We start from the raw sequence: 26,937 nt of genomic DNA, 5'->3' as shown, positions 1-26,937 counted from the left end.
TGTAAATGTACGAATGTGAACTGCATATATACATGTCAGGGTGTCAGGTACTTTGTATAACCCATCAGTTTACCCTTCAAAACCTTTACATCAAAGAGGTCACATGATGAGTGCTCGGTACTGAAGAATGCAGCAGCAACTTTACTGACCGTGGGTGTGAGTGAGACATATTTGGGTTAATGTTCAGGAATGCTAAAAGCAAGAACAGGTGTCTTTGTCCTTCTCTCCACCCAGAGTCCAACTCAGGTCGAGATGTCCTGACTCACACCGGATCATCTATCTCGCACACACATATACACACACACGCAACACACAGATCTGTTTCATTAGCCTTGTTCACCTGATAGGAGAGGTTCAGCTGGGAATTTTTGGAATCTGTGTGTGTGTGTGTGTGTGTGTGTGTGTGTGTGTGTGTGTGTGTGTTTGTGTGTTTGTGTCTTAGCGGACAATGTGTGTGAAGTTGTGTGTCAGTATGAGGAGAAGAAGAGTGGTGGGGAAGAGGCTGCAGACCATTACCTAACCCCCACCACCACACTTAACCTCTCTGACCTCAACTCTCCCTCTCTTTGCCTCCGTTCCCCACCCCTCCGTCCCTGGGGAGACACCAGATAGCCATTACAGCATGCACAAGCCTCACACTCTCACACACATACACAGTCAGACTAGGCATCAATAATGCAGAGACTGGTGTGGAGGGTGGACGATAGGGGTGCGCCTAATCTCTGCCCTGGGACACTAGAGAGAGTGCAAGTGCGCCAAGAAGTGGTGTGTGTGTGTGTGTGTGTGTGTGTGTGGGTTGTGAGTTGGGACAAGTGAGGGGCAGGTGGTAGAAAGTAATGCAAAGGGGGTGAAGAGAGGGAGGGCTACAGGGAGGGGAAGGGGGTTGAATGAAAAAGAAGAAGGCAAGGAGAAATGGGGTGAGTACTAGGACAAGCGGAGTGAAAAGAAAGTAAAAGAAAAAGAGACGGGGGAGGGAGATCGGGGAAACAAGAGTGGGAAGAGAGAGAAAAAGAGACAATGGCAATAGTGGGAGAGGAGAGAGGGGGTGGATGGAGAGAAGGAAAGAGGAGGAGGGAGATTAAGGGAGCGATGAGATCATAGCTCGTCTGGTAGTCTGTTGTCATCCAGGTCAGATTGCTTATCTCCCCCTCCCTCCTCCTTCCTTCCATCTCCCTCTCCTTCCCACTCCCCTCCTCTTTAGGAGTGCGGATGACTCTTTTCCTCAATGTGATCTCGGTGGCAGGCCCCTAGCAGACTTCTAACACTGCTGCTATTCCAGCTATGCGCGCCACTCACAAGTGCAACAATGACCTCCACTCTTACACACGGTGAGAGGAGCGAGGGGGGCTGTGGACATGAAAGCAACTGAGTGAGAAAAGAGTGAAAGAGAAAGGGAAGAAAGAGAAGGAGAAAATGACAAAAGGCTTAAGAAGATGAAGGGAGATGGTGCTGCGCTTTGAAGAAGGGGAGACACACAGTTAAGGCTTAATAAAGGACAACCTTCTGGTCAACTTCAATAGAAAATGTTTCCCCAAGATTGCCTGTGGATTCTTAGAGTTAATATTTCATTTGATCTGTCGCTGCAGTTTCTATCATGCTTTTTGTTGTGTGGGTCTTAGATTCACTCAATAGTCCTTCTGACAACAATACTTGCGAAAACATTTTAGAGTTGAAGCAATTAGTAAATGATTTAATTGGCATTTTTTATATAAGATATAGGATATAAGAGTTTAAAGTACCTTGTGAAGTTTTTATAGTAGCGTTATGGAGCAAGAGGATGTTCAGGCATGAGGACAATGCAATACTTTTTCTTGCTGTCCGTTTCATGCTATTTACAACAGAAGGTAGCAATGTACTAAAAAATGTAACTACTAGACTACTAGCAAGTGAAATGGATGAAAAAAATATATATAAAAAACACAGCTTTACAAATGGTTTATGGGTAAGGAAATGCATACAACTTGATGTACACAATGGACTTATTGGACTTATTTATGGATAAACCCAGAATTTAAGCTTGGCCTCTGGGAATCTATAATGGACTTTGTGGTATTTTGTAGACAAATTGTGTACTCAAGTTAATTGAGAAGAAAAAAATAAAGAATTTGACAACTGCACAACCTCAAAGAAATAAATGTATCACCAACCTAGAACTGAGGTGTCGAGGACGGTGAGAGCTGATGGGAAGGAGGCACAGACAAACGGGCAGTCCAACAAAGTACCAGAGTGAGAAAAAAGATGAGGAGGAGAGATTCTCAGAGCCGTGAGTCCTACTCAGCAGCAAATCAACTGACAGGCCTGTGCCAAACTAACAGTGGAGTTGCAGACTCAGGGTTTTCAGACAGGGCCAGGGCCTCTGAACAGCCATTAGCAGCAGTTGGCTGGCACCAAACTACTTTAACGCAACTCAGCTTTAGTGTGGATGTGGGAAACAACCCATGCAAGTGTGTGTGTGTGTGTGTGTGTGTGTGTGTGGGTGCGAGGGTTGAGGTCACTGTCAGCTCTGAGAGTCTTAAAAAGCAATAAAAACTGAGAGACAGTCAGTATTTGCCTATAGGACATTCATACACAAGTATGCACAGTCTTGTCTTTGTCACAGCTGCTTGGATGAGTGAAACTGCCTGAAGCACCAAGCAGGGCTAACAGAGAGAAACACAAAACCAGGAGGTGGAGGGGAGTGATGGAGGGATAAAAGACTTGGAGGGTGAGACAGAGAAAACAAGAGTGAAAGGGGGGAGAAAAAGAGGAGGGTGGGCTCTGTAGGAGGAGGGTAATCAGAGCCCATACGCCTGAATCCCAAAGTGTCTGGACTTGTCCCTCCAAGTCCATTAAAAATTCATTAGGCCTATACTAGAGGAAGACGAGAAAGTGAGACACAATGACAGAAAGACAGGGACTTTGGAAAGTGACAGAGGAAAAACAAACAAAAATGAAAATAGAAAAATATTGATGCAAAAAGTTTTTATTTTGGAAGGAAACTTTAATTGAAAAATGAGTTTTTGTTTGTCTAATACTTGGTGTATACAACAGGTACAAGTAGGCCTCAAATTTCATTATCAATTACTTTTTTTTCCTCAATTAATTTACTGTTCAGTCTATAAAATGGGAAAAAAAAGTTTAAAAAAAAAACAAAACCCCATCACAGTTTATCAGAGAAAGGTGATGTTAAAAAACCCAAAGATATTCAATTTATATTAAAATACTACATTTGACGCATTTTTGTTTGAAAATGCTTAAAAATACTTTCTAACTAAAAGGTAAAGAAGAGAAAAACATTTCTGTATCAGGTGACGTGTTTATTTGCAGCTAATGTCTAATTAGGAAGAAATGTGGAATCAGATGTTTAAAGTTGCCACCAGTGGAAATGTCTTGATGAGATGCAGATCACAATAATACGTGACTTTTAGGCTTAGTTTCCATTTTAATCTCATACTGCAGAACTTGAGTTAGATGATGATAAATAAGTCGGCAGTTGTTTGACTAATCAATGTGGTTTTATCGTGGTGCACGAGTAGATTTCACTGGTTTGGAAACAATCATTTAGAGAAAAGTAGGTTGTGAATAATGATGGAGACTAATTTCCCTTGGAGGAATCATTTTTGTTGAAGGTCACTGATGAGCCAAGAACGTTCCTGCTCCCTGCTTCACCTTGTGCCAGGAGGGGTTAAACACACATCACACACAAACACAGACACGCATACAGAGACACACACACACACACACACACACACACACACACACACACAGACAGAGGCAGCTCAGCTATTCTTGGAGGTCACCAGTTCCTATGTTCTATAGGCTCCTACTCACTGCCATATAGCTGCAGAGGAGAGAAATAGAGAATGAGCAGGAGAGAAGAGAGTGCTTTGTGGCCTTGCAGGGGCCAAAAATAGCGCCACATGCATACACACACGCACACTGGGGTTATTGTTCAACAGTGGGAGAGCAAGAGAGAGAGTTTAAGAGAAGACGACATGGATCAGGAGAAGAGGGGAAGTACAGAACTGCTGAAAGAGGGAGAGGAGGAGGAAGTGATGAGGGCACAAGTTTTACAGAAAATGAGAAGTATTTGAGAAGTACATGATGTGAGATGAATAATTTGGTCTCTCGGCTCAGAGCTGTATAGCTCATCTTGCAGTGAACACACAGACGTCTTTTCCAGGAAATTGTAGGGGCGGAGCAAGAAAGGAAAAAAAACAAAACAAAGGTACGAGCGTCCATAGGGATCCTCTCTACCACAACAAGCTCCTCTGCTGCAGCCCTCCACATCAAGTTCACAAGCTCAACAGTAAATATCTTAAGTCATGACATGGCTCAAATATCCATTCATTTAGGCAAATGTACGAAACTTTAAGCTTACAGGTGGTTTATCAACAACAGATTCTTATAAAACAAATTTGTACCATATCATGTTTTAAAACTTATTTCCTGCCTACCATATATAGGCACATCCATGATTTTCAATATACTGTACAAAAAATAAACTTCCAAAAATAATTATCTAAAGTACAGCTACATAATCTGCTAATGCTAGTGCTCTCCAACAAGGATTCAAAGTAACTTTGACAAAAGGAAACTCAAACCTCGACAAGAAGAAGAAAGTTTAAAGTCAAGCAGTGACATACCTGCAAGGTGGAAAATCACTTTAAAACATATGGTATGCTTGAAAATTATATTTGATGATTGATACATGATTTGCTTTTAAGGGACTGAAATGTTCAACGACCAGTCTCTTAAGAATGACAACACAAAGAAAGAAGAAATAGATATTTAACTGATTGATCACTAGGTGACATCAGGTCAATGAATATTTGATCACCTAAGAGGACACCTGGTTTCTAAAGAAGTGGATGAGATGAGCTAGATTTTAGGCTGTGAGGACCCAGTGGTCTAGTACTAGTATCACATGGGACAACCTAACGCACAATACAGCCCATGTAACTAGCAACATGTACACACCACAGGTGATCCTTCACATGAGAGCTCCAGGAAAAGAAACACACACACACACACACCTATCCAGCTTTTTCACATGGGAACTGGAAAACTAAAAGAAGAACATCAGCGGCAGCAAATGCATGTAACACAAGTACCCTGCAAGCTAAAATACTGAGCTCTATCCACATACACATACTAAGCCATGGGGCACTGCACCTAACGTGCTCTCAGGTAGGCTGGACAACTGGACTTCTCTCTGTGTAATCACACTCATAAACAAGCCTGGTGGGAGAGTGTGTGTTTGTGTGTGTTCCCCAGAGTGTGTTAAGAACAGCAGAATAATATTGTGTCAGCAAGAGAAGAGTCCTGTTGCTCTCTGGGCACTGTTAGGTATATTTACTCTCACCAAAGTGCCGCACTGCTCCCAGGACATTAACCTCTCTCCTTAGAAATACACACATACACACACACACACACACCTCTTGTACATGCTGCACTGGTGCAGAAGCCAAGGACCAACATCAAACCTTACACCTTCTACAAGTTCAGAAGACAATCAACTTGTGATGACCATGGAAAACATTTATTCTGTTGAGAACTATTTCAATTCAAACTTAAATATATTAACTCATATTGAGTAGAGATCGGTTGCGACTGCTCTTGTTTTTACAACAGATACCTCACTGTGAAACTGATTAGGATAGGTTGAACAATTCTTTACACACTAGGGATTACTGCAGCGCTAAATATTGAGTCAGCAGACCGCGATAACGGAGTGAATGTAAGTTATTACAAAAACAGTACATTTTTAATGACACCATATTTAATGTGATCAGTCAGCTGTTTAACAAAGCCCAATCAGTTAGATGAGACAAGAAATATGAAGACTCCCCTTTGGGCTCTTGTAAATTGTAACAGCCCTTTATGACAATCTTTTGATATTTTGCAGACCAAAGGATTATCCAATTAATCTAGAAAATAATCAATACATTAATTGATACTAAAGGTATCGTAATTTGCAGCCTCATTCCCAAGGATATGTGAGAGAATGTATTAAATCTGCCCCTGCAAACACCTTTACTATTTACCGAAACTAAACAGAAAGCAGGTTAAATGTGTCTGTGTACGGAGTCATTTTCCCAGCCTAATAATTTCCTTCAAAGTTACCTTTAGGGTAAAGCTGTTAAGGGCTAACACGACCATGTTACAGGCCACAGGCGCCTCTCTTCTCCTTCACTGTGTCTCTCCACCTTACAGACTGGTGTTAATGTACTTCTCCAGCCAACAGCTTGGCAGAGAACTGCCAGTTGACATTTCACCTCTGGTTCAACAACACACTGCCTACACTCACTACTGCCTGTAAGAGTGTGTTTCACTGTATGTGCACCTCTACGCTGATATATAGATTATCGCAGTATTTATATGAGATTTTCCTAAACTTGAATAGGGCTTCAACTGATTGTTTTCATTAATTATTCATTTGTTGAATATTTTGGATTAGTCAGTGTATCATTTATTCCTTGAAACATTCGTCATGATGATAACAACTTGACTTGATATCTTCAAATTGCTTGTTTGTCCAGAAACCCCCCAATATTTAATACATTGATAAAGAAAATCAGCACATCTTAAATCAGCTGATATCTAAAATGTGGTGTATTTTGATACCACATTATTATCTTTTTTTTTTTTGATATATATGACAGTAAACTAAATATATTTGGGTTTCTGACTGTTGAACAGACACAGTAATGAAAAAGTCATCTTGGGGAAATAAGTTAAAACAAGTTTTCACTGTTTTCTAACAATAAATAATGAAAACATGTTGGCATTGTTATCAGTAATACAAATGTGAGTCAATTGTCAATTGAACTGACACTGTGTTTGTCAGGTCAGCGGGTCGAGGAGTTACTTTGCCACAGAGGAGTAAATTAGATGCTGTGTTACTGAACATGCAGTCAGGTGGAGAAGGGGTGTGTATGTGTATGTGTGTGCATGTATGTGTGTGTGTCACTTTTGGGAGGTGATTTCCTGGAATGTGCCACTAGAGCGGGACAGGATGTTAGCAACTGCTATGCACCGCAACAACAAATCTGTTTCCTGTGTGTGTCCATGCGTGCCATTTTTAATTCACAGTAACATCAAACTTAAGCAAAATTAAACTTAAGCAATACTCTTTATTATTTATTAGTTTTACTTCAAAGATATAAATAAATAGTACACATATTATCTAAAAGAACCTGTTGTAAGGATAACCATACCGGCAGCACTCAGGTCTTTATGGTAGAGCAGCTGGACAGAAGCCACTTTAAATAAAAGACATATTAGAGGCTGCTTGAAGTTTGCCAAATTGCATTTAAGGGACTCTGCAAGCATGAAGACAAAGATTCTCTGGTCTAATGAGACAACAATTGAACACTTCTGGCAGAACTCCAAGCACTATGTCTGGCAAACACCAGGCACTGCTCAACACCTGGCTAATACCAACGTTACAGCAAGGCACGGTGGGATCATGCTACAAGGGCAGTAACAGGGAGACTGGTGAGAAATAAGGGGAGGATGCATGCAGCTCAACACAGAGAGGTCCTTGAAGAAAACCTGCTCCACAGTGTACAGTGGCTTCACTGTCCTTGAGTGGCACAGCCAAAGTTCAGCCTTAAACCCCATAGAACATCTATGGAAAAACGTATTTAATCTGATGGAGCTTGTGAGGATGTGCCACAAAAAAAATGGGATAAACTGCTCAAATCCAGGTGGGGCAAAGCTTGTAGACTCATCAAATAAGACTGAAAGGTGAAACTGCTGCCAAATGAGCTTCTACAAAGAACTGAATTAATACTTTTCTAATATAGAGATCTAAGCTTTTGAATTTTTTAATAAATTTGCAGAAAACGTTATCATTTTGTCATTAGGGCTTAACTATAGACTGAAAAAAACAAAAATCTTCAACATAATAAAGTGCAGAAAAAGTGAAGTGGTCTGAAGTTCAGTCTCACTTAGGTGTACATGCGACAGCTGGTACTGTAGAGAAACCAGATTTTCCAAATATAAATGCCGGTGACACACCGGGAGCTCAGACCTGCTGAAAAGATACACAGAACCAGAAAAACAAGTTGACAATAACAGCTACAGACTAAAAACACCCAGTATGTGTGTGTGTGTGTGTGCGCTTGTATTTATGTGTGCGTCTGTGCTGACTCAGTGCGTGAATGTGGTTGTAATTCAGCCTTCACAACGCAAACTCTCCTTCATTCTCCTGCCTCTCTCTCTCTCACAGTCTCCTAGCAACCAGACACTTAAGGCCTAAAAATAACACCCCAGAAACGAACAGAACAAAAAAATAAAGCATAAACAGCAATTAATCCTTTCAAGCCTGGAACATGGTCTCAAATAGACCAGGTATTAGAAAGGAAGAGTGGGGCAGAAGTGAGCGAACAAGGGATGGAGAGACAAGGAGAGAAAGGAGTGGGAGGCTGAATCTGCCAGCAACAGGTAGTTGTCAGGAGACACAGTTCTCCGCTACATGACTGTGTGTGTGCATAATGTGTGTGTGTGTGTGTGTGTGTGTGTGTGTGTGTGTGTGTGCATTATGTGTGTGTGTGTATATGAGCACGTGTGTGCCCACTAGCCTTAGCTGGGAACAAAACAGAACTTTTCCACCCTTTCCAACAGCCTCTCAAGGCAGAGACGGCTCCAGTATAAACCAACCCAGCGGTCCTGCAACAAGCTTGCAAAAGAGGCCTGGGTCAGACAGTCTGAGGAGGCTAAAAAGCTCCAGTAAGACGTCCCTCTATCTTTGATGGTGCACACTTTCTCTTTTTCTTATTCCTCTTCCTACAATGTTATGAAATAAACAATGTTATGAAACAAAGTAAAAGGCAACTGAGTCATGAACACACACGTACAAGGAAGCCTGCTGTGCAGCGTCTGAAGCCGACACATTCCACAGTGGATTAATTTTGGATGCGTGATGGCAACTGAGAGACAAAGCAACCAGACACCTGATCTTTATACCAGACGTCTAACAGCATAGAAGGAGCTGCTCTTGTGGTTTTAAAATTAAATCAGAATGCTGTTTTGTCCACAAAAATATATCAGAATGTGTTTTTTTTTTTTTGGCAATTAAGATGACATAAGAGTATTTAAGTATTTCCTTGTGGTGGAAGACTAAAAGAGAATTGTTGCAGATTGAATTTTTGTTGACAAAGATGTAGGATCTTCTTGCATGTCCATGTCCCAGTGACGCTTTCGAATAGTGAACTAGTAACTTTTGCCAGGCTGAGCTTTCAATACATGCAACACACTAATACATATGTGCGAATTACTCTGATGAAGCAGATTACATTGGTCCTACTGTCCAGTCTGGCTCTTTAAAAACATTTTATGGGTAATGTCTTATGCATGTGGAGGTTATTAAAATATCATCTGAAGGATATTGTATACTTAAATACAAAAGCTAATACACGTGAAAACAGTTCCCTGGGTCTCAGGTAAAGCACTTCTTTCTGAAGGCTCAGTATGCATGTGAAGTAACCAGCTGCTTTTATCTTGGACGGTCCAGCTTTTGCAAATGCAAAGATTGTGTGAGACAGACTTGTCTACAGTGCCTTGAGTGTTCACACCATTTCAGATAACAAGTGATGTCAACTAGGTGGTTAAAACTTCCAGCCATTCAGTATTCAGTGAGCCTGCCATGCTCATTTGCTCTTATTTCCATAAATAGCTTTACTATAATCAAGGTACTTGCAAATGGTTTGAGCATTTATCCCCTCAGTAGCGATTTGAAGTTCCCATACAACAGCAACTGCAACACAGGCAGTTCTTCAGCCATCACTATGCACTATGATAAAACATCCCAAGCTCAAGATTTACCATTCTTGTGGATTACAGATAAATGGTGTCCATAATTAAAATAAAATAAGTAAAGTGGAGACCGTTCCACTTGACTACTGCATGATAGATTAGCGGAGTGTGTATAAACTGAAAGTATCACTATCTTTTTTTTTCTCAGAGCATCTACATGTATGACACATGGGAAAGTGAGAATGTACCTGATGGAAATGTTTAATACTTAACAAGAACATATGTTCTCATTAACCCTGGAACTTATGTTTATTACCTAAATTGAGTAAAACAGTCTTTTTTGCATGCTGCACCAGTACATAATAATGTAAAATTAAAGACAAGCAGTCTACCTAGTACAGTAGTACAAGTACAATCATGAACCTTTCTTATGGATCACAGTTATTGCAGGACTGTATTACATTATACACGTTATACATGATGGGCACTGTGGGCTTCAGTGATTTGAAAATGTAGGATTTAAACAACATCAAGAAAGAAAAGAGTCATATTGATTGCATGTCCCTTGCGAAACACCTTTAGGTTAGGTACAACATTTATCCTTCTGAACACATTTGGTCTTTACTGTGTACAGCTTTCATTACTTTGGCTATCTACTCTACAATAAATACATATCTAAAGTTAAATTTAGCCTCAGTATTTTCTTGGTACTCCTCTGAACTGCGACGGCAGGAGAATTCCTTTGCTCCTTCACTCCTTGCTCCTTTTATTTTACATTAGCTGTTCAGCTAGAGCCATCTTAGACATCCTGAAGACAACATGTACAGAACATAAAATCTTCACACTCATCTTGAAAAAAAAAGGGCTCAAATGGGAAGCCTGTGGTTGTACTATATATGTGTGTGTTTTTGTGTGCCTGTTGTTATGAGCTGTGTGCTGTTGTTCAGACTAGAGGTGAGAGTGGAATAGGTGACTGGCCCGAGGGAATCATGTTTTTCTCACAGCTCTGCAGCAGCTAACTGTGCTGATGATGGTTTGCATTCACAAGATATTCATAGTGACTAGCGTGGTCCAAATGCGCGCACACACACACACGCGCACATGCACACACAAATGCACAGTTACCAACTCAGAGCATGAAAACAAAAGTAGCCAAAGCATAAAAGCTGCACAGGTAGCATCACTTGTTGACCATTTTCACATGCTCTCATATAACACATGCCTTGTAGACTCTGTGATCATCAGGGGAGAGAATAACGTAACTTGAGGGTGAAGCAGAGAGCTGGTGGCCTGGTATTCTAAACGGGCCCTTGGGTGCTTAGTGAACAGGGGACATAGGCAGCTTGCCAACCAGCACTGTTGTCCTTAACACCTTCCAGCTGCATGGGGGAGAGCGGCTTTGGAGCTGTGTACAACATTGAGCTTCCAAGGTGCTAACAGATGGGTAATTGAAAAAATTTAGAGACAGAAGGTATCATGGCAGCAAAGCATCATGGTAGTGGGAAGAGTAACAGACTGAAGATTAGGGATAGCTGGTTCTATTTTGGGTCTGACTTTGGATTCATCAAGCTTCATGGCCAAGTGAATCTCTTATCGATTATGTGATTAACATTTTGTTTAGTTTGCACTTCATAATCTTTCTAACACTACAGACATCATAAAAAAAGAACTTGTGATGACTTAGCAATACTGTTGTAAAACATAGGCTGTGCCGTATATTACATAATACATACTGTACCAGTAAAAAAGAAAAGAAATGCTTTTGTAAACGAATATGGCAGACCAGCTCAACTGCTTCAAAGTCAAGATAAAAGATATAAAATGCAATATACAGCAAGATACTCACAAAACAGGAAGCAGTAGGCTTTTGTATATTCATTTATTTGGTGTCCAACATGTTATAATGAGAACTTCTGTTATTTGCGATAACTCAAGCCTTAAGTTGTGTTGCTGTGCTGGTGAAAGAAAAAAAAAAGACCATAAGGACTTAAACTACAACTGAAACAGTTGCCACTTAACGAACTGACTTTTGTTTTAAAATATAACTGCAATCAAACATTCAACATGGCCTTGCAACTGAACACACTGATACAAAATGACCATCTCTGATTGCCTCTGCTGCTCTGTAAACACTGTACATGTACATTCAAAGTCTCAGGCGCCAAAAGACTTTATGCCCTCAGCAGTTCCTGTGCGTCAGCAGTGTGTGAACAGCACCAAAAATACACACTTCTTTACTCAGTCTCATAAACCCATTCCTTCCTCCACTTCTGGTCTGTTCCTCCATCAATCCCCCTTGCCTCGCCTCCACCCCTCTCATTTGTACATCCAACCCTGCACGCTTTCCTGCCATTCTTCAATCGCAGCTAATTTTAGGTGAAGGAAAAAGCTCTGACCACATCTGCTAGTCATTTTTTAAAGAGGTATGTGTCAGAGACTGAGAGAAGTGGGAGAGGGAACTGAGAAAAGGTCAAAAGGACAGAGAATAAAAACAGCAGCGCAAAAGAAAAAAAAAAAGGTTTAAAGCTGCTGTCACAACTGACGCATAGGTTCATCATTACTGAAATAAAATCATTTAGATTCTGAGTGTTTTTCTCTGCGTTTACTTAGCAGTGGTGTACCACAAGGGCAAAAAAATGTCCATCAAAAATAAAAAGAATGTGAAATAAACTAAACATTATAATTTAGCTCAATTTGCCTCACAAAGTACAGACAAATGTAAAGGTAGAGCTCTTGAAAGTAGTGCTCTCTTTAATGATCATAACTCACCTAAATGGGAATAATTTGTAGTTCAAAACAAAAGAAAAGGGGAGGATGCATAGCCTTTGGTTTTGACATGCTGGCCACAGGAGAGGTTAAACCACAAGTAAAGGAATGCGATGTACACAACACTTTTGTAGAATGGCTATAGTCTGCAACACATTCTATCTCTTTAGGAAGTTTTTATTCTAGTTTAAAGATTTACTTTATGGAATGAAACCAAAACTTACCTTATCCTGCTTGAGTTGCAAAAATATGGTATGTATTCAATTAAAACAAACTTACAGTGCTCTTTGGAAAAACACACACAACCAATACCCTGACTAGGTAACAGGCTCATTTTCCCAGCACATAAAACCTGCAAGGTTGGTGTTTACAGTGGTGAGTCATTGAAATGGCAACAACACATGCTGGCTGATTCAGTAAATTAAACATTCATCAAGTTGTCACGTTGACTACAGATACATACAAATATCAGTTTTATGCCTGAAAAAGCTTATGTCTGCTGTAAAAACTCTGGCTAACAAAGACGTGTATTGCTTTCACAGCTGTGGGGTGACACGGTCCTCTTTCACCTCCGCCGGACAAACGAGGTCCAGAAGGACGCACTCGAACATGTACAAAGCTGTAGAAATGCAAACGCACACGGCATCCTGTCACTGACTACTGTGTATCACAGCAGGCCGTCAGGGGGACACAGAGGGCAGAGCACAGCATGTTTGTGTGTGTGTGTGTTTTATCTCGCTGTAAACAGGGACAAGAGACACATGCCGCGTCACCGCCTGTCACCACTTTCTCTTCTTCATCCACTGTTGTCTCACCCTTTGCTCAGTTTCTACTACTTTCCATCAAGTCCTATTCCCATGCCCTTGTCTTACACTCCTTTGCTTCCTTGCTGCCTCCTTCTCCTCTTCTAACCCCAACCCCACTTGGTCAGCTTGTTAAGCATGTCTCCCAAAGCTGATTAAGTAGTGTTGATCAGCCTTACGTAACACTCATCTCGCACAGACGTCGCTGCCAGCCAGCCAGCATACTGTCTTTTGGCTTTTGTGCATATGTGTGTGAGATATTGAGAGAAATCAGAGAAGGAAAATTTGCTTCAATTAACATTGCTCTTCATGGAGTATTTGCAGTTGAAAGACACACACCTACACATAAGCGTATACACAAATATTATGGCAATACTGTGTCTTGTTGGATTGGAGCCAAGTCGGCACATGGTGTCTTTGACAGGAATATATTTGGCCGCAATGGTGGAATGTGCACATCATCGTGGTCTCTCGTGGTGTGTCTCAGTCTGTGCTTCTACTACAGGCTCTGCGGATAATCAGTGCTTATCCCCCAGTTAGTATGGGACTGCCAAGAGAGACCCTGCACCTCAACACTGCAGCGGGCAGTGGGTCACACACACAGACACAGACACATACACACACACACACGCCTGCAAACACAGACACGCATGACATGACAGACTGAAGGCTTAAATGATGAAAACCATCATTCAAACTATAAACACGCACACACATACACCCTAACACTGAGTTGGTGGTGGCTGTAAACAAAGCCCCGCTCCAGATCTCATTAATTGGTGGAGTGATTGAGTTAACAAGGCAGTGCACGCAGGCAGGTTGGAAAGGTTGACTTGCCCAGCTCTTCTTCTCTTCTCCTCTCCTGGTTTGCTCTCGCGCTCTGCCTCGTGGGAAAGATTACAATCCTCAGCTGGAGCAAATAAAGCTGGACGTTATGCAAGAGCCCAGGAGAGGGAGGAAGCAAGAGTGAAGGAGAGAGAGAAAGGCTGATGATACGAAATACTAAAATATGGCGCTATAGAGAAAGATGAAGTAACAGAGCTACAGTGTGTGTGACAGGAGGCCTTTAAGCAGGTGAATTCATAAGATGACCATGCTCCATCGCAGCTTACTGTACATGCCTTGCTGCATGACGCAGTGCCAGCACCCCATCTCCAAACGTTAGCCAGTCTGTTCTACTAAATACAGAGCTCGGCTGTAAACACAGCTGCCCTGCACTGGCAGAGAGCAGTCGTTTTCTTCAGCCTTTCTCGTCAGTTTCTCACATTCTTGCCCCAGACACACACAAAACCAGACTACATAATCTAATATCAATCTCAGTGTGACAGCTGGTTTCATAATGGCCTCCCGGAGTGACATATAAGGGACTCTGCAGTGTGGTTTCATCTGGCCTGCTTAATCCTTCACAGTGAACTGGATATGCTTGGCATATATTGTTTGATCAGTGGCTCCTTTCTCAGCAAGCACAGTATGAAATGCTGGTTGATATCAGATTATCAGCTTCAGAAACGGTCATTTCATTTACGTTTACATCATTCAGCAAGGTTCAGTGTTCTCCCTTGACCTTACATACTTATTTGACTGAGAAATCAACTGCACTTTAAAGCATGCTACAGGACTATACTGCCTAACATCTCTATTTTTTTTATTATATATAATGTTACAGTGTTATCTGTGATTTTATACACTCAATAAGGACTCGATTTTTAGAAGTTGGTGTTGGCAATATATGTACTTTAACTAAAAAGAGAGAAGAGTAATAGAAGGATTGAAGTGAAAAAGAGAGAAATGAATGGACTATGGGGAAGGAAGGAAGTTTACAGAGATAAAAGACTGCAAGAGAGAGGGAGAGAGAAATGAACTTTGTCCCCTCCATCAGTATACTGCTTGGATGGTGTTATGTAAGACCTGAGCATACACACACCAATTACCTCTGCTTGGTGAAACTCACAACATGAGGTGCTATCTAACTGTTTGTGTGTGTGTATGAGATGTGTGGGAGAATACGTGGGTACATGTGTGAACATACAATGGCGATTCTCTCTCTCTCTCTCTCTCTCTCTCTCTCTCTCTCTCTCTCTCTCTCTCTCTCTCTCTCTCTCTCTCTCTCTCTCTCTCTCTCTCACTCTCTCTCACACACACTCTCTCTCTCACACACACACACTCACACTCTCACACACTCACACACTCACACACACACACACACACACACACACAAAGACACTAGCACACCCATTTATAAGGACAGCATTCATACAAACTATTGTCCTGAACACAGATTCAAAAGGGTTCAGATCATCCATCCGAGGTATAAGGTAGCATGGGTTTCCCCATGAAGTGACAGCTGCACTGGCGTACAGTTACACCTTCACAATACCAAATTGATGACAAACATCTGCATGAAAAAGATCAGATTCACTCATGCACACTCTTATTCATTAGAGTGTAATCAGAATCAGGAAGTGCGTGAATTATTGCAAGGTTAAAATCTTAATTGGTCAGATTATAAAAATAAGATTTAAAAAAAAATTAGTTTTCAATGACTGTACGATATAGCTGATCACTATTTGTGTATCAATTCTGTGCACACAGCGTGAATAAATGTAATTATGTGTGTCTACACACAAAGGCAGTCATAGATAGCATCTGTGAGAAATTAAGTAATCTTTATCTAAGTGAAAGAGAAACACAACAACATATTTCATTCCCTTATTTTGTAGGACTATATTTGAGTATGAACTAGACCAAATAAACACTAAACCAAACACCAACCAAACTATTAACATTAATCTGGTTATCTTCTGTAATCGAGTGTGTCTATGAAAGGTATTTTAAAATATTTTCCCACTCAGGCATCCAAGGTATTATAAGCGTAATCTGATTAATATCATAATCAAATGAAATAATCATAAAATAAACGTAATTTATAATGGTGGCTTATCACCCAACATTAAATTATACAGTGCTGACACCAATGAGTCACACGTACCCAGACCCCAGGTTCCCACCACACACCTCGACACTCTGCCTCCTCTCACAACTGACCTGAAGGACAAAATGTACCTTGCACAGAACCTGGCTAATACGTGGGTCAGACGAACACAATAACCCTACCAACACAGCACCCACTCACACACAGTATTGATACCAGCTGGGGGCCATGCTGTGTAAAAGTGTGTGTAATGTTAGATGCAAGTGTGTGAGAGACTACAAAGAGGCAAAGTAATTAAAATTAAATTATGGTTACAACTCTCCGAAGTCTCTAGTTCATAATGTAATATTTTGATTGACATAATCTTGGCAGATGAAAGATGTTGCACTTAGGACTTGTTTCCAAGGTAACATGTATACAAAATATTATTTACCACAGATGCACATGCTGGTAGTTAAAATCCAGACACATCATGTTCAGAAAATATGCTGATAGAATCTGCTTCACTGCAACCACAGTTCATCATTCTTCAGGTTCTTGCTCAAGACGCTGCTGCCTCTTTAAATGCACTGTTTTTGTTGCCACAGAGCACAGTTAAAATCACAGCACCTTAACCAAAATTTGTTTTTAATTGAAACTCGTCCTCATCCTTCTGTCATGCTTTGTAAATTCCTCCCTCACGCTTGATCAATTCTTCCCTACTTGCTATTTCTCTTACCCTGTGACTGGTCAGGGGATCTAGCTTAATACCCTAAAACAAAAATCACTGCGTGCGCATATATATGTGTGTATGTACAGTAGGCCTACATGTGTGTGTTCACCCGCATGGAACTGCCTGGCTGTTACGTAAGTTCACTGGGCCTCATCTGATGCTAAAAATGGACAAGGATAAAACTATTGTGACCGAGGGCAGGGCTACTGTACTGAGGCACTGGTGCGCCCACATCACATATGTACACATAAACAGTGGACAAGCTGCTTAACCCTGATGTCATAAACCTGGGATGCTAATTTTTCTCTAATTATTTGGCAGCCATGTTAGTGTTTATTATTAAAATGTGCTGCAGCCCAAAATGCTGACAAATAAAAGAGACAGACAGTCTCCTGACTTTAGCATGCAGTCTTACTAGTATTAATTTAAGAGTATAAGCATATCTGTGCAGTCGAGGGAGAGTCATAAGAGTAGTGTGTTCAGTCAGCACAGTGTGCAACTCCATGAATTAATGAAGATTTTGCGGGACAGTTTTATAAGGGATTGTGTTCCAAAGAGGAAGAATCACCAGTAAAAACTTCAGTTGGAAAGGTGCAGACTACAGGTGTTTACTCCAAAATCACCATCTTTCAATAAATCCAACATGAATAATTTATTCAGCAAATAAACAACAGCAATACTCTCCAAAAATATTAGAGGAAGTGTTTTGGGTCAAGGCATTACAAGAGTAAAGAGGTGGACACCATATAAATCTGTGCTGCCACACTGTTGCTCCCAATTACATGGTGAATATGAGTCCAGCCTGTTTCCAGCTGTATGTGCAGCAGGAGGATATGCTATATGATGGCATATCCTCTGACGGCACTGATGGCCAGCTTTATCATTAAAGATTTATCACATTCCTATAAATACCTTTCCAATTATCCAATGTATTATTCATTTTCTCTTGGCCCAGCACACACATATAGATGCAAAAGCAAAGAAACATACACCTGGAGAGCTGAAAAGAAGAAAAAAAAAGCCACTGTCCTGCGGGAAGGAACTCCTATGAACATTTAAGACGATGATGGCCAGTGGGCAAAAATAGAGTCAGATGTTTATCCTGCTGCGAGTGCAATCCACCACACTTTATTCTGCCTATGAATATCTTGGAGGGAGCCCAAGGCTTCTGTGTGTTTTTGTGTGTGTATGGACATATGTTCAAACTACCACAAGTACTGAGGCCAACTAGCACTTTGTACCAGCTTGTGGTTTGATCTGACTTTCAGCTCGTATTTGGAGTTTTCAGTGTTACTTGGGAAAGTTACCAAAAGGCACAATCCAAAGCACATTAAGACTTTTTGACAGTGACTGACAGGTTTACTATCTGAGCCATGTTAGCAGACAACCATGCTGTATCTGGTCATCACGCTGGCTGGTAAAGCAGGGTGTCCAGTGAAAGACAGAGAGAGAGGGTAGGGTGACACGAAGCAAGACAGAGGGGAAGAGAACAGGAAAGAAGAGGAGGAGGCTAATGGAAAAGGAGCAGCCACTAGGGTATTAGTCCGTGGATTGGTGACACAGAAATGATAGTGAGAGGGAGGAGAGGATGGTGGGATGTGAGGGTCAATCGATGCTTAAAAAGGTTTCACTTCCCTACAGGGACATGTGCATCTGTGTGTGCACAAACACACGAGAGTCTGTTCCAAATGAAAACACTCTCTCTCTCTCCTACACACTGAAATACAGGACTTAATAGAATATCTCCATCTGGCTCAAACATCAGAAGTCTAGCTAAAGAAAAGCGTTCAGCGGCAGGCGTGTGACTCCAGCAAGAATCAGATTAGCAACCACCTGGTCTAATTTAGGCTGAAGCTGTGGGTTTGTGTTTTTAAATCTCAAGTATAAAAGACAGTGCTTACGTATGGGGTTGTCCACAGACAAAATTAGATCAAGCAGTCACAGCTGATAAAAGGCAGAGGATGTCCTCTTTCCACTTATCTCTTCCCTCACACACACATGCAGAGTGCTACTGTTAACCCTACTGGACTGAGTGCCATTTGGCTAGCAATTATGTGGCGTCTGTATGCACACACCTGCCAGTCAATTTGATACTTAATTCTATATGCCTGAAACAAGAACTGCTTTCCATGGCATGTCGACTAGGTTGCCTAAAGATAAACAGACTCAGTTTTTTTTAATAAAATCTATTTGGGACAGTTTGTTCTTACACAGACACACTTTTTTTTTTTTTGTTTGTTTTTTTTTACCTGTGACAGGGCATTCTTACCTAAAGCCCTGCCCTTCAAACACATACATTTCTTGCTCACATACTTCAGCTTTGATAAGTTGGCTCAAAGTTCAAAATGTGCTCTGATACGAAAGAGAATGGGTCTTTTAACATGGAGGGAGAGAAACAGAGACATAGTAAAGGCTGTGAGAGAGCCAGCAGAGTGAAAGACAGACAGTCAGAGGAAAGACTGGTTGAAAAGAAAACCCCAAACGTGATCTTACATTCCTTACATGGGGTGGAGGGAAGGAGAAAAGAAGCAAGTGAGAGAGGAAGAGAGAGAGAGAGAGAAAGAGAGAGAGGCAGATGAGGAGCAGGAGAAGGGAAAAAGGGATGGTGAGTAATAAGGAAGAAAGTTTAACTTGGCGGCAGACAGCATTTCAGTACCCGACAGCCAACCACACAGAAGCACACAAAATTTTGGCACTACGTAAGTGGCACAGAAGTCCTTTTGGTGACTTCCCATCATCTGAAAGTAGATTAGATATTTGCCCTCCCGCCCCACTCCCTGGGTCCAGCACGGAGGCAGATTCCCAGATAAAAATAGCCAAAGGAACTATTCAAACACTGCTGCATTTCTGCAGGGAGTGTCTGCTGACTGCACTGGACTTAAGGGGTTAGAGAGGGGTTAGGAGCTCCACTCACCACCTCCCTGAATCAGAGGGCCTAGGACAGCCTAATCTCTGTAACACATACACACTTACAGACTCCCATTAAGTGAAAATCTGTTGCAAAAAGTTGCAGTTAAAGTTTTCATGCCTACTGTTTTACACTGCTTTTGAAGTTTGTATACAAAAACACAACATACATTCTGTTTAAACATGTCCTACAGCTGCCACATAGGCAATTCAAAAAATTTATATTTGTTTCAAATACAATATTGCCAAATAGCCCTTAACTTTCATGATTAATAATTAATTATGCACCCCATGTGTAGACTAACACTGGCATACACTTGACTGTCTGCCTGTTTAAATATAGACACTCTTACACACAAGAGTTATAGACTGCACTGAGGCTATATAAAGGTTCTAATTTTTTAAGCCATTATTTAATTTTGGGTTACAGTACTTACTGGACCCAGTCAAGTTCAGATCTTGCCTGGTATGTATATTAGCAGCCACACTGTGTGCTGATCCCTTACTATAAATATGGCCTTGTCATGACCAGTATCATAGAGGTAATCTAAGAAGATTAGGAATATACATTACAACACCACTCGGGCCGAGCCCTACCACTGGCAACAACAGTCACTATTGCGTGCAGCAGTATGAGTGAAGTACTACAAGTAACTGCTCTGTATGCACGTGTGCAACAGGCCAGTCAGTTGTGGTGTGGGTCGAGGTGGTGCAATGACCCACTGTTAGGGAAAGAGATGAAGGGAGAGTAAGCTTCAGGATTGACTGACTAAGTGCTGCCATGGATTTGACAACTTACACCCTGATTATACTCCAGCCAGCAGAGGTGACACTCCAAACTATAACCTGGAGGACAGGTCATTGTGTTGAGAGGATCCAAAATAAAACCTCTCATCTGGAAGGATCGGAGGCATAGGGTTACCTGATCTTCACGTGTGTGTGTGTGTGTGTGTGTGTGCGCGCGCACGCATTTCATCAGACTCAGATCGGTTTCAGTGGCGCCGCCGTCACCAAGAGGCTGTTATACATACACCCACAAGCACCGACATGCACACTTCGTTCATAAGTAATACCTTTACACAGCTGCCCACCCAGATAACCCTGTCTCCTTCTTATACACACACTTGATATTCTTTCACAATAACATGCCATTCTGTGCCTCACTCTGAGTCACCTCTACAACAATGTAGCTCTGTAAACTCCCCATATTACATTACAATACACATGCATGCACAAACGCAAACAGCTGCACAACAGTGCAGGACAATCCATGCGCACCAACACACCCCACTGCATTCTCAATGTGAATTTTGATACCCATTTAAAAAGAGCCCTTTATTGTGTGTGTGTGTGTGTGTGTGTGTGTGTGTATGCAGGGTTGAGTGTGTGTGTATTTTGAGGCTGTTAGCTTTAATTTAAAATGCTACTTCCCATCTTTAAAAATAATAGGCATCATCTCATTGCATTCTTAAAAAAGAATCGTATTCACATTGCCTTCAGGTAATAATAGGTCTGCATGAATTCACGCAAGTCACTAAGTGAATGTGTTCAGGAAGAACTTGCAGAGATAGTGACTGTTGTGTTTTCCCCTCGTGTAATGCAACACAGCCGGCAACTATTAACCTTCTAAGCAGGAATGTGGGAGGTCCAAGAATTCCAATAAAAAGCAGCAGTGTGTGCGAGTGCATGTGTTCTGTGTTCTGTGTTCTCACACATATGTTCCTCAAAAGTGTTACACTTAACTGTCAAAAGTCCATCCCATCCAGACATGCACATCCAGCCTATTAACATGCCTGACCAATAACCAATAAAGTCGATACGGAGTCATGCTGTGGCCACAAGGGCATTGTGGTAAAACTAGGCTCAACTGACATCACAAATACACAATGCCAGTGGACACGTTTTATTCCACCACTGTGTTATCAGCTTAAAAAAATTATTTTAAATGGAGCGATTTTGAGTCAAACCTCACAACCATGCAGCTGATCAAGCAGGTCTGAGAGGCTGATAATTTACAAGACTCGCTGGTCAGAGGTGAGGTTGGATCTCTGGGGGATGGGAAACACCAGTGCTAGACAGTGGTCAGAGGCACCCAGGCTGTCAAGGGTAATGCTGCCTTGTTGGCTGTGGTCTCTCTGGTCTCCCTGGTCAAGGGCGGCACAGGACTAATGGTGGGGAGGTCCATTAGTGATGACTGGCTGAGCACATTGTTCCCTTTGGTCACATTCCTGGCTAAATACAGACCTTTCCACAACTCAAGCCCCCTACCAGAAATCATTTGTCATCTAGGTGTCACAGACAAAAATATCAAAACTTTTATGAAGAAGAAATAAATGAAAAAAAAAAAGTCATGCTGCTTCTACATCATTATGTATCAACTAAGACTGGATGTATTACTGCTACAACTTAGAACACTATATTTACTGCTTGTAAATATGTATTCTGATAAATAGCATCATCAAGGCTTATAGGTTAGCAATATTTTGAACAACTCATAATTTCACACCAGCAATCAAAGTCAATTATTGGCGGCTAACAGAATTTACCAGATAATTGAACATCATCTGTTTCAGACTTATAGCATGCTGGCTGAGCCTGATCACAGCAAGGCACTGTCCCATAAACCAGGCCGTAAAACTGTATTAGGATAATGGGAGGTAGTAGTTTTGCTGTGGTCAGCAGTGCAAGGGAGTTTTCACAGATAAGGCTAATCACTGCGCTTATCATCATAGAGGTTGTGTGTTGAGATTGAAAAGCATATGCTTGCAATCACACACATAAACCTACACAGGGAAAAGGTGAAATGTTCCCTCTGTGTTCCTTCACAAGCTACCCTTTTGTCTCCTGCCCTGCCACATCATAAGGCAGGTCTGTGTGTGAGTGACTGTGTGAGCCTCTAGATTAAATAGTAAAATCCACAGCACATCAATCACTTCAAGGAAACAGCAACCAGCACAAAGAAAGAAAAACCATCATTAAAGTAGGTGTTTAAGTGACTGATCAAAGTGAGAGCGTGATGCCTACATTTACTGCAATTTTACTTAAACACACACACACACACACACACAGGTCCCACATGCCTACATTTACTGCAATTTTACTTACACACACACACACACACACACACACACACACACACACACACACACACACACACACAAGTCCCACATGCATGCAGGAGTGTGGTCTCTTCATTCATCAAAAGCACCACCAAACCATGAGCTACTCTGCACCACTATGACTACAATAAGAGGTCCCTGGCCCCACAAATCCACACACAATCGGCCTCAGGGCTTGCCCCACTCCCACCATTGCCCTACACCCCACATACACACAATGGCCACTCCAGAGCCAGGGGTCCCACTATGCAATTCCATCACACAAAAAGACACACCAGTTCTTAACTTGTCAGAAAATAAAGAGAGGTAGCAGAATAGATACAAAATCTGGAGTACAGAATGTGTGTGGCAGGACTATAGATAACATATAAGGGACAGAGAGACACGCAGTACAGAAGTTACAATTTTGTGTGCATGTCCTTACAACCAGCCCTTGAGCAATCATTAGCACAGCTTTTGAGCTGCACACAGAGGTAGATATATGTGTGTCTGCTGACTAATGCAACCTGTGGAATACCCGAGCTCCAAATTTGTAAGACTACATCAAAAACCAGGAAAACGGCAAGGACTGGATATAAACAAAAAATAAATCTGACACTTTCCAACACCACAATCTGCCAGCAACTGCAGATGCAGCTACAACCCCACTATTTCTTACTTCATCACATCAGTTTATATCTCAGCAGAAGTGCTATCATGTATTCAGGCTAATGAAGTGACTGTGGAAATATGCAAGGGAAACAAAGTTTATAGCAGAGGTTTATTGTATGGGACGAAAACCTACATCACTAAAAAAACATGGGAAAAGAAGGTCACATGTTTTATTGTACACATATCCAGGAACTGCAATATTTCGCACTGAATAAATGATGGAATGATGAGATCTCCATAAATCACGTTAAGGGTTACAAAGGACAGGGCCACAGAATAAACAGTTCAATAATTCAACTATTTAAAGATGTTGTTATAAGATCACATTTGAATAATAAAATTAATCAGAACCAAGTATGTTGGCTGATTGAGCATTTAAGTAATTTTTAAAGCAAAAAAAAAAAAAAAAAAAAAAAAAAGGAGTGCTGGTACAGGTATTCTAAATCTGAATACTGCCTTGTCTTCATCTTATAATACACTAAATATCACTGGGTTTTAGATTGTTACACTGGAATCAGGGAAAATGTGAAGGACAAATGAAAACGTTCCCCGACCTTTTGTGGACCAAAAAATTAACACAAAGAATAATAAAGTTAATAAACAATTGTTGTATTCTTTGTTTTATTTTTACAAATATCTTGTTCTTACCATTCTTATTTTATTCTTTGTCAACACTGTTGAGACAGCTACACACACCTCATTCCAACCACAAAAGAGAACACCTATAGCAGCACAGTCAGTGTGTTAATGTTTGCCTTTACTGAACAGATAACAAAAACAGCCAACTTACTACACAAACACACACCTACAGTATACATCAAACCCATAACCGGAGTACAATCAATTTTTAGTACCTTCCCAGAAGGGCTTAAAGCTATCTGCTGCCACACAAACACAGAGTTCAGAGTAATAAAAGGGCTACTTGTGGTGGGATGTGGTGTGATGTCATGGTAGCCTCCGCGGGGCTGCTGCAGGGAGTGGGTGCGTGTGTGTTCAGGAATGTGGAGGGTTGAGGGGCTGCAGGGCTGAAACTGGGTGCAGCAGGAGTCAGGAGGGGAAAGGTTGGGGGAAGGGAGGAAAACGTCCCAAGTGGAAAAGAGTCCCACAAAGTTTGTCAGTCTCGCACACATGGCTTTATGCCAAATGCTTACCAGTAACTACTTAGAAAGTCATCACATTGTTCCCACAGGAAAGTGAACTTATTAAATATGTATATTTTGTTTTACACAGACGGCCATAGACAATAAATGATTGTTTTACATTTTCAGACGTTATGTGCCTAAAGTCTGTTCTAGCGCTGCACCTAACAATTATTTTTATTAATTAACCCACTGAATATTTTTGGAATAATCGAATAACTGTTTAATCAATGAAACGTCAAAAGGATGTCTTATTTTGGTCAACCAAAAGCCAAAAGCCCTAAAACTGCTGAATAATCAGTTTATGATCATTTCACAAGAAAAAAATAACTGAAATCTGCAAACAAATGTCATTTTGCCCCTTAAAGACAGTATAGACTGTGTCATGTCTGGCAGTTATTTCATTACTAACACTCAAATAATAAACTGCATAGCTGGCACAAATGGTAGTACTTCCACTTCCTCTTTTCTAAAGAAAAAATGCACTGACTTCAAGAGAGAAAAGCAAGAACAAACTTATGCAAGCATTTCAGGAATTAGACAAACAAACACACAGACCTCAGCTGACTACTGGAAACCCCCCCACCTCTCTCTCACTTCAACATGCTGACAGGCCAAGTACCTGACAAATGTATGCTCAGTGTTAATATAAGCTCCGGGTATACTGGATCTGTCTAGGTCCAGTCACCTCAACTCCACCATGAGGAGAGGAGTTTTCAAATAATTTACCAACACGCCCACACCTTCTTCTTTCACACAGCTAGTATAAACACACACACACACACACACACAGAGAGACACAGACGTATACGATGCTTCTAGGATTTTCAGTCTGAAAGGTGTCGGATGGTGAAATTGGGTTGTCAGGGTGACACAGAGGATGTCTCTGTAACAACTGTACAGTAGTTTAACCACTTCCTCTTGAACCGGAGTACAGTACTTAACCTGCACCAGATTCTACTGTCTTATCTGTCTAAAGTACGGACTGTCGCACTGATCCCGTTAACAACTTAACTAAATCAACAGGTTTTCATCGCTTTTTTATTGGAAGCGGCTGTTGATAACGATCAGGTTTGTTAATTATTCAGCAATGTAGTTAACGTTACTGTTCGCCGGCAGCAGACATTGCAAGTAAACAAGAAACGCCATGGTGGATATAAGAAATCAGGGCAAAATTCACGTAAACTTAACTTACCAGAATCTCCAGGTGTTTTCATTATTTCTGCTTTAGCTACTTAGCTAGGCAGCAAACGGCTAAAGTTCGCAAAACCGGATGAATTCCACAAAGTTTTTTGTGGAAAGAAAAGTCAATCTCTCGGCCTCTTCCTCCCCCTCTAGGTCCCAATCTGGAAAACTAGGTGAAGATACACGGCAAACTTTTGTAGCTGCTGCTTTAGCGTCTCTCTCCTCTCAAGGCGCCGCGCTCTCACGGTCCTTTCCCCGGCTTTCTGTCAAACGACCAAACCGACCGAGGGATGTGCTTTCCACCTGGCCTGAGCCGTCAGGACCTCGCTGTTGGTCCCGTAACTAGAAGCGCTGAAATCTGCTCAAGTTGCTGCGGAAAACGGCCAACCGTCCCGAGTCGAGCCAGTCGAAAAGCCTTTCACTCCCTCCAAACAAGTTGTTTCGCTAACTGTCCGGTAACTGTTTACTCCGTCTCACCCGCATCCTCGTCGCTGTTTGACATCTCTCCGTCGTCAAGCTTTATTACTTCTTTGACAGAAAATTAGCGCTAGAAAGCAGCCTCTCTTTCTTTACAGACTTTTTTTTTTTAGTCCTCCACTCACTCTCACACCACTCAGTGCTACTCTCTCCTCCCCCCGTGCCTCTCTCCGTCCTCGGGGTGTCGTGTTTCGCTCGCTCTCTTCCAGAGCGGGGCCCGCCCACAGTGACGGGAGAGAAGGGAGGGAGGGGGGGGAGGAACGTGGCGAGTCACGCCCACTTACCACGAGCCGGGGCCTGGGTTGGCGTCACTGCAGCACGCCGCGTTGCCTTGGAGACCGCCACATCGCGCTGCCGTGGTGACGTCACATCCGAGTCGCATGATTCGAGAGAGGCGCGAGAGCTGCTTGGCTCACGGTGTCTGTTTACGTCAATCAGTGGCTACGGCTCTAATTAGGCCCTTTCATATTAGGATAATTACACTTATTAAGGTGGCAAATTAAAT

At 41.7% G+C, this 26,937-nt stretch overlaps 1 protein-coding gene across 1 annotated transcript in view; it reads right to left on the bottom strand.

Moving 5' to 3' along the window:
- The window catches only part of erfl3 (Ets2 repressor factor like 3), a 44,660-nt gene extending 18,059 nt beyond the window's left edge, over positions 1-26,601 (bottom strand). Inside the window, exon 1 of the mRNA XM_026317462.1 lies at positions 25,966-26,601. Coding sequence (XP_026173247.1) covers positions 25,966-25,987 — 22 coding nt within the window. The 5' untranslated portion in view covers positions 25,988-26,601. The remainder of the gene's footprint in view (positions 1-25,965) is intronic.
- Positions 26,602-26,937: the final 336 nt, after the last annotated feature.

The sequence above is a fragment of the Mastacembelus armatus genome, chromosome 16 (genome assembly GCF_900324485.2).
Source record: "Mastacembelus armatus chromosome 16, fMasArm1.2, whole genome shotgun sequence".
In the NCBI taxonomy this organism is placed as follows: domain Eukaryota; kingdom Metazoa; phylum Chordata; class Actinopteri; order Synbranchiformes; family Mastacembelidae; genus Mastacembelus; species Mastacembelus armatus.
Note: the sequence above shows the minus strand (reverse complement) of the source record. Positions and strands in the feature narration are given on the sequence as shown.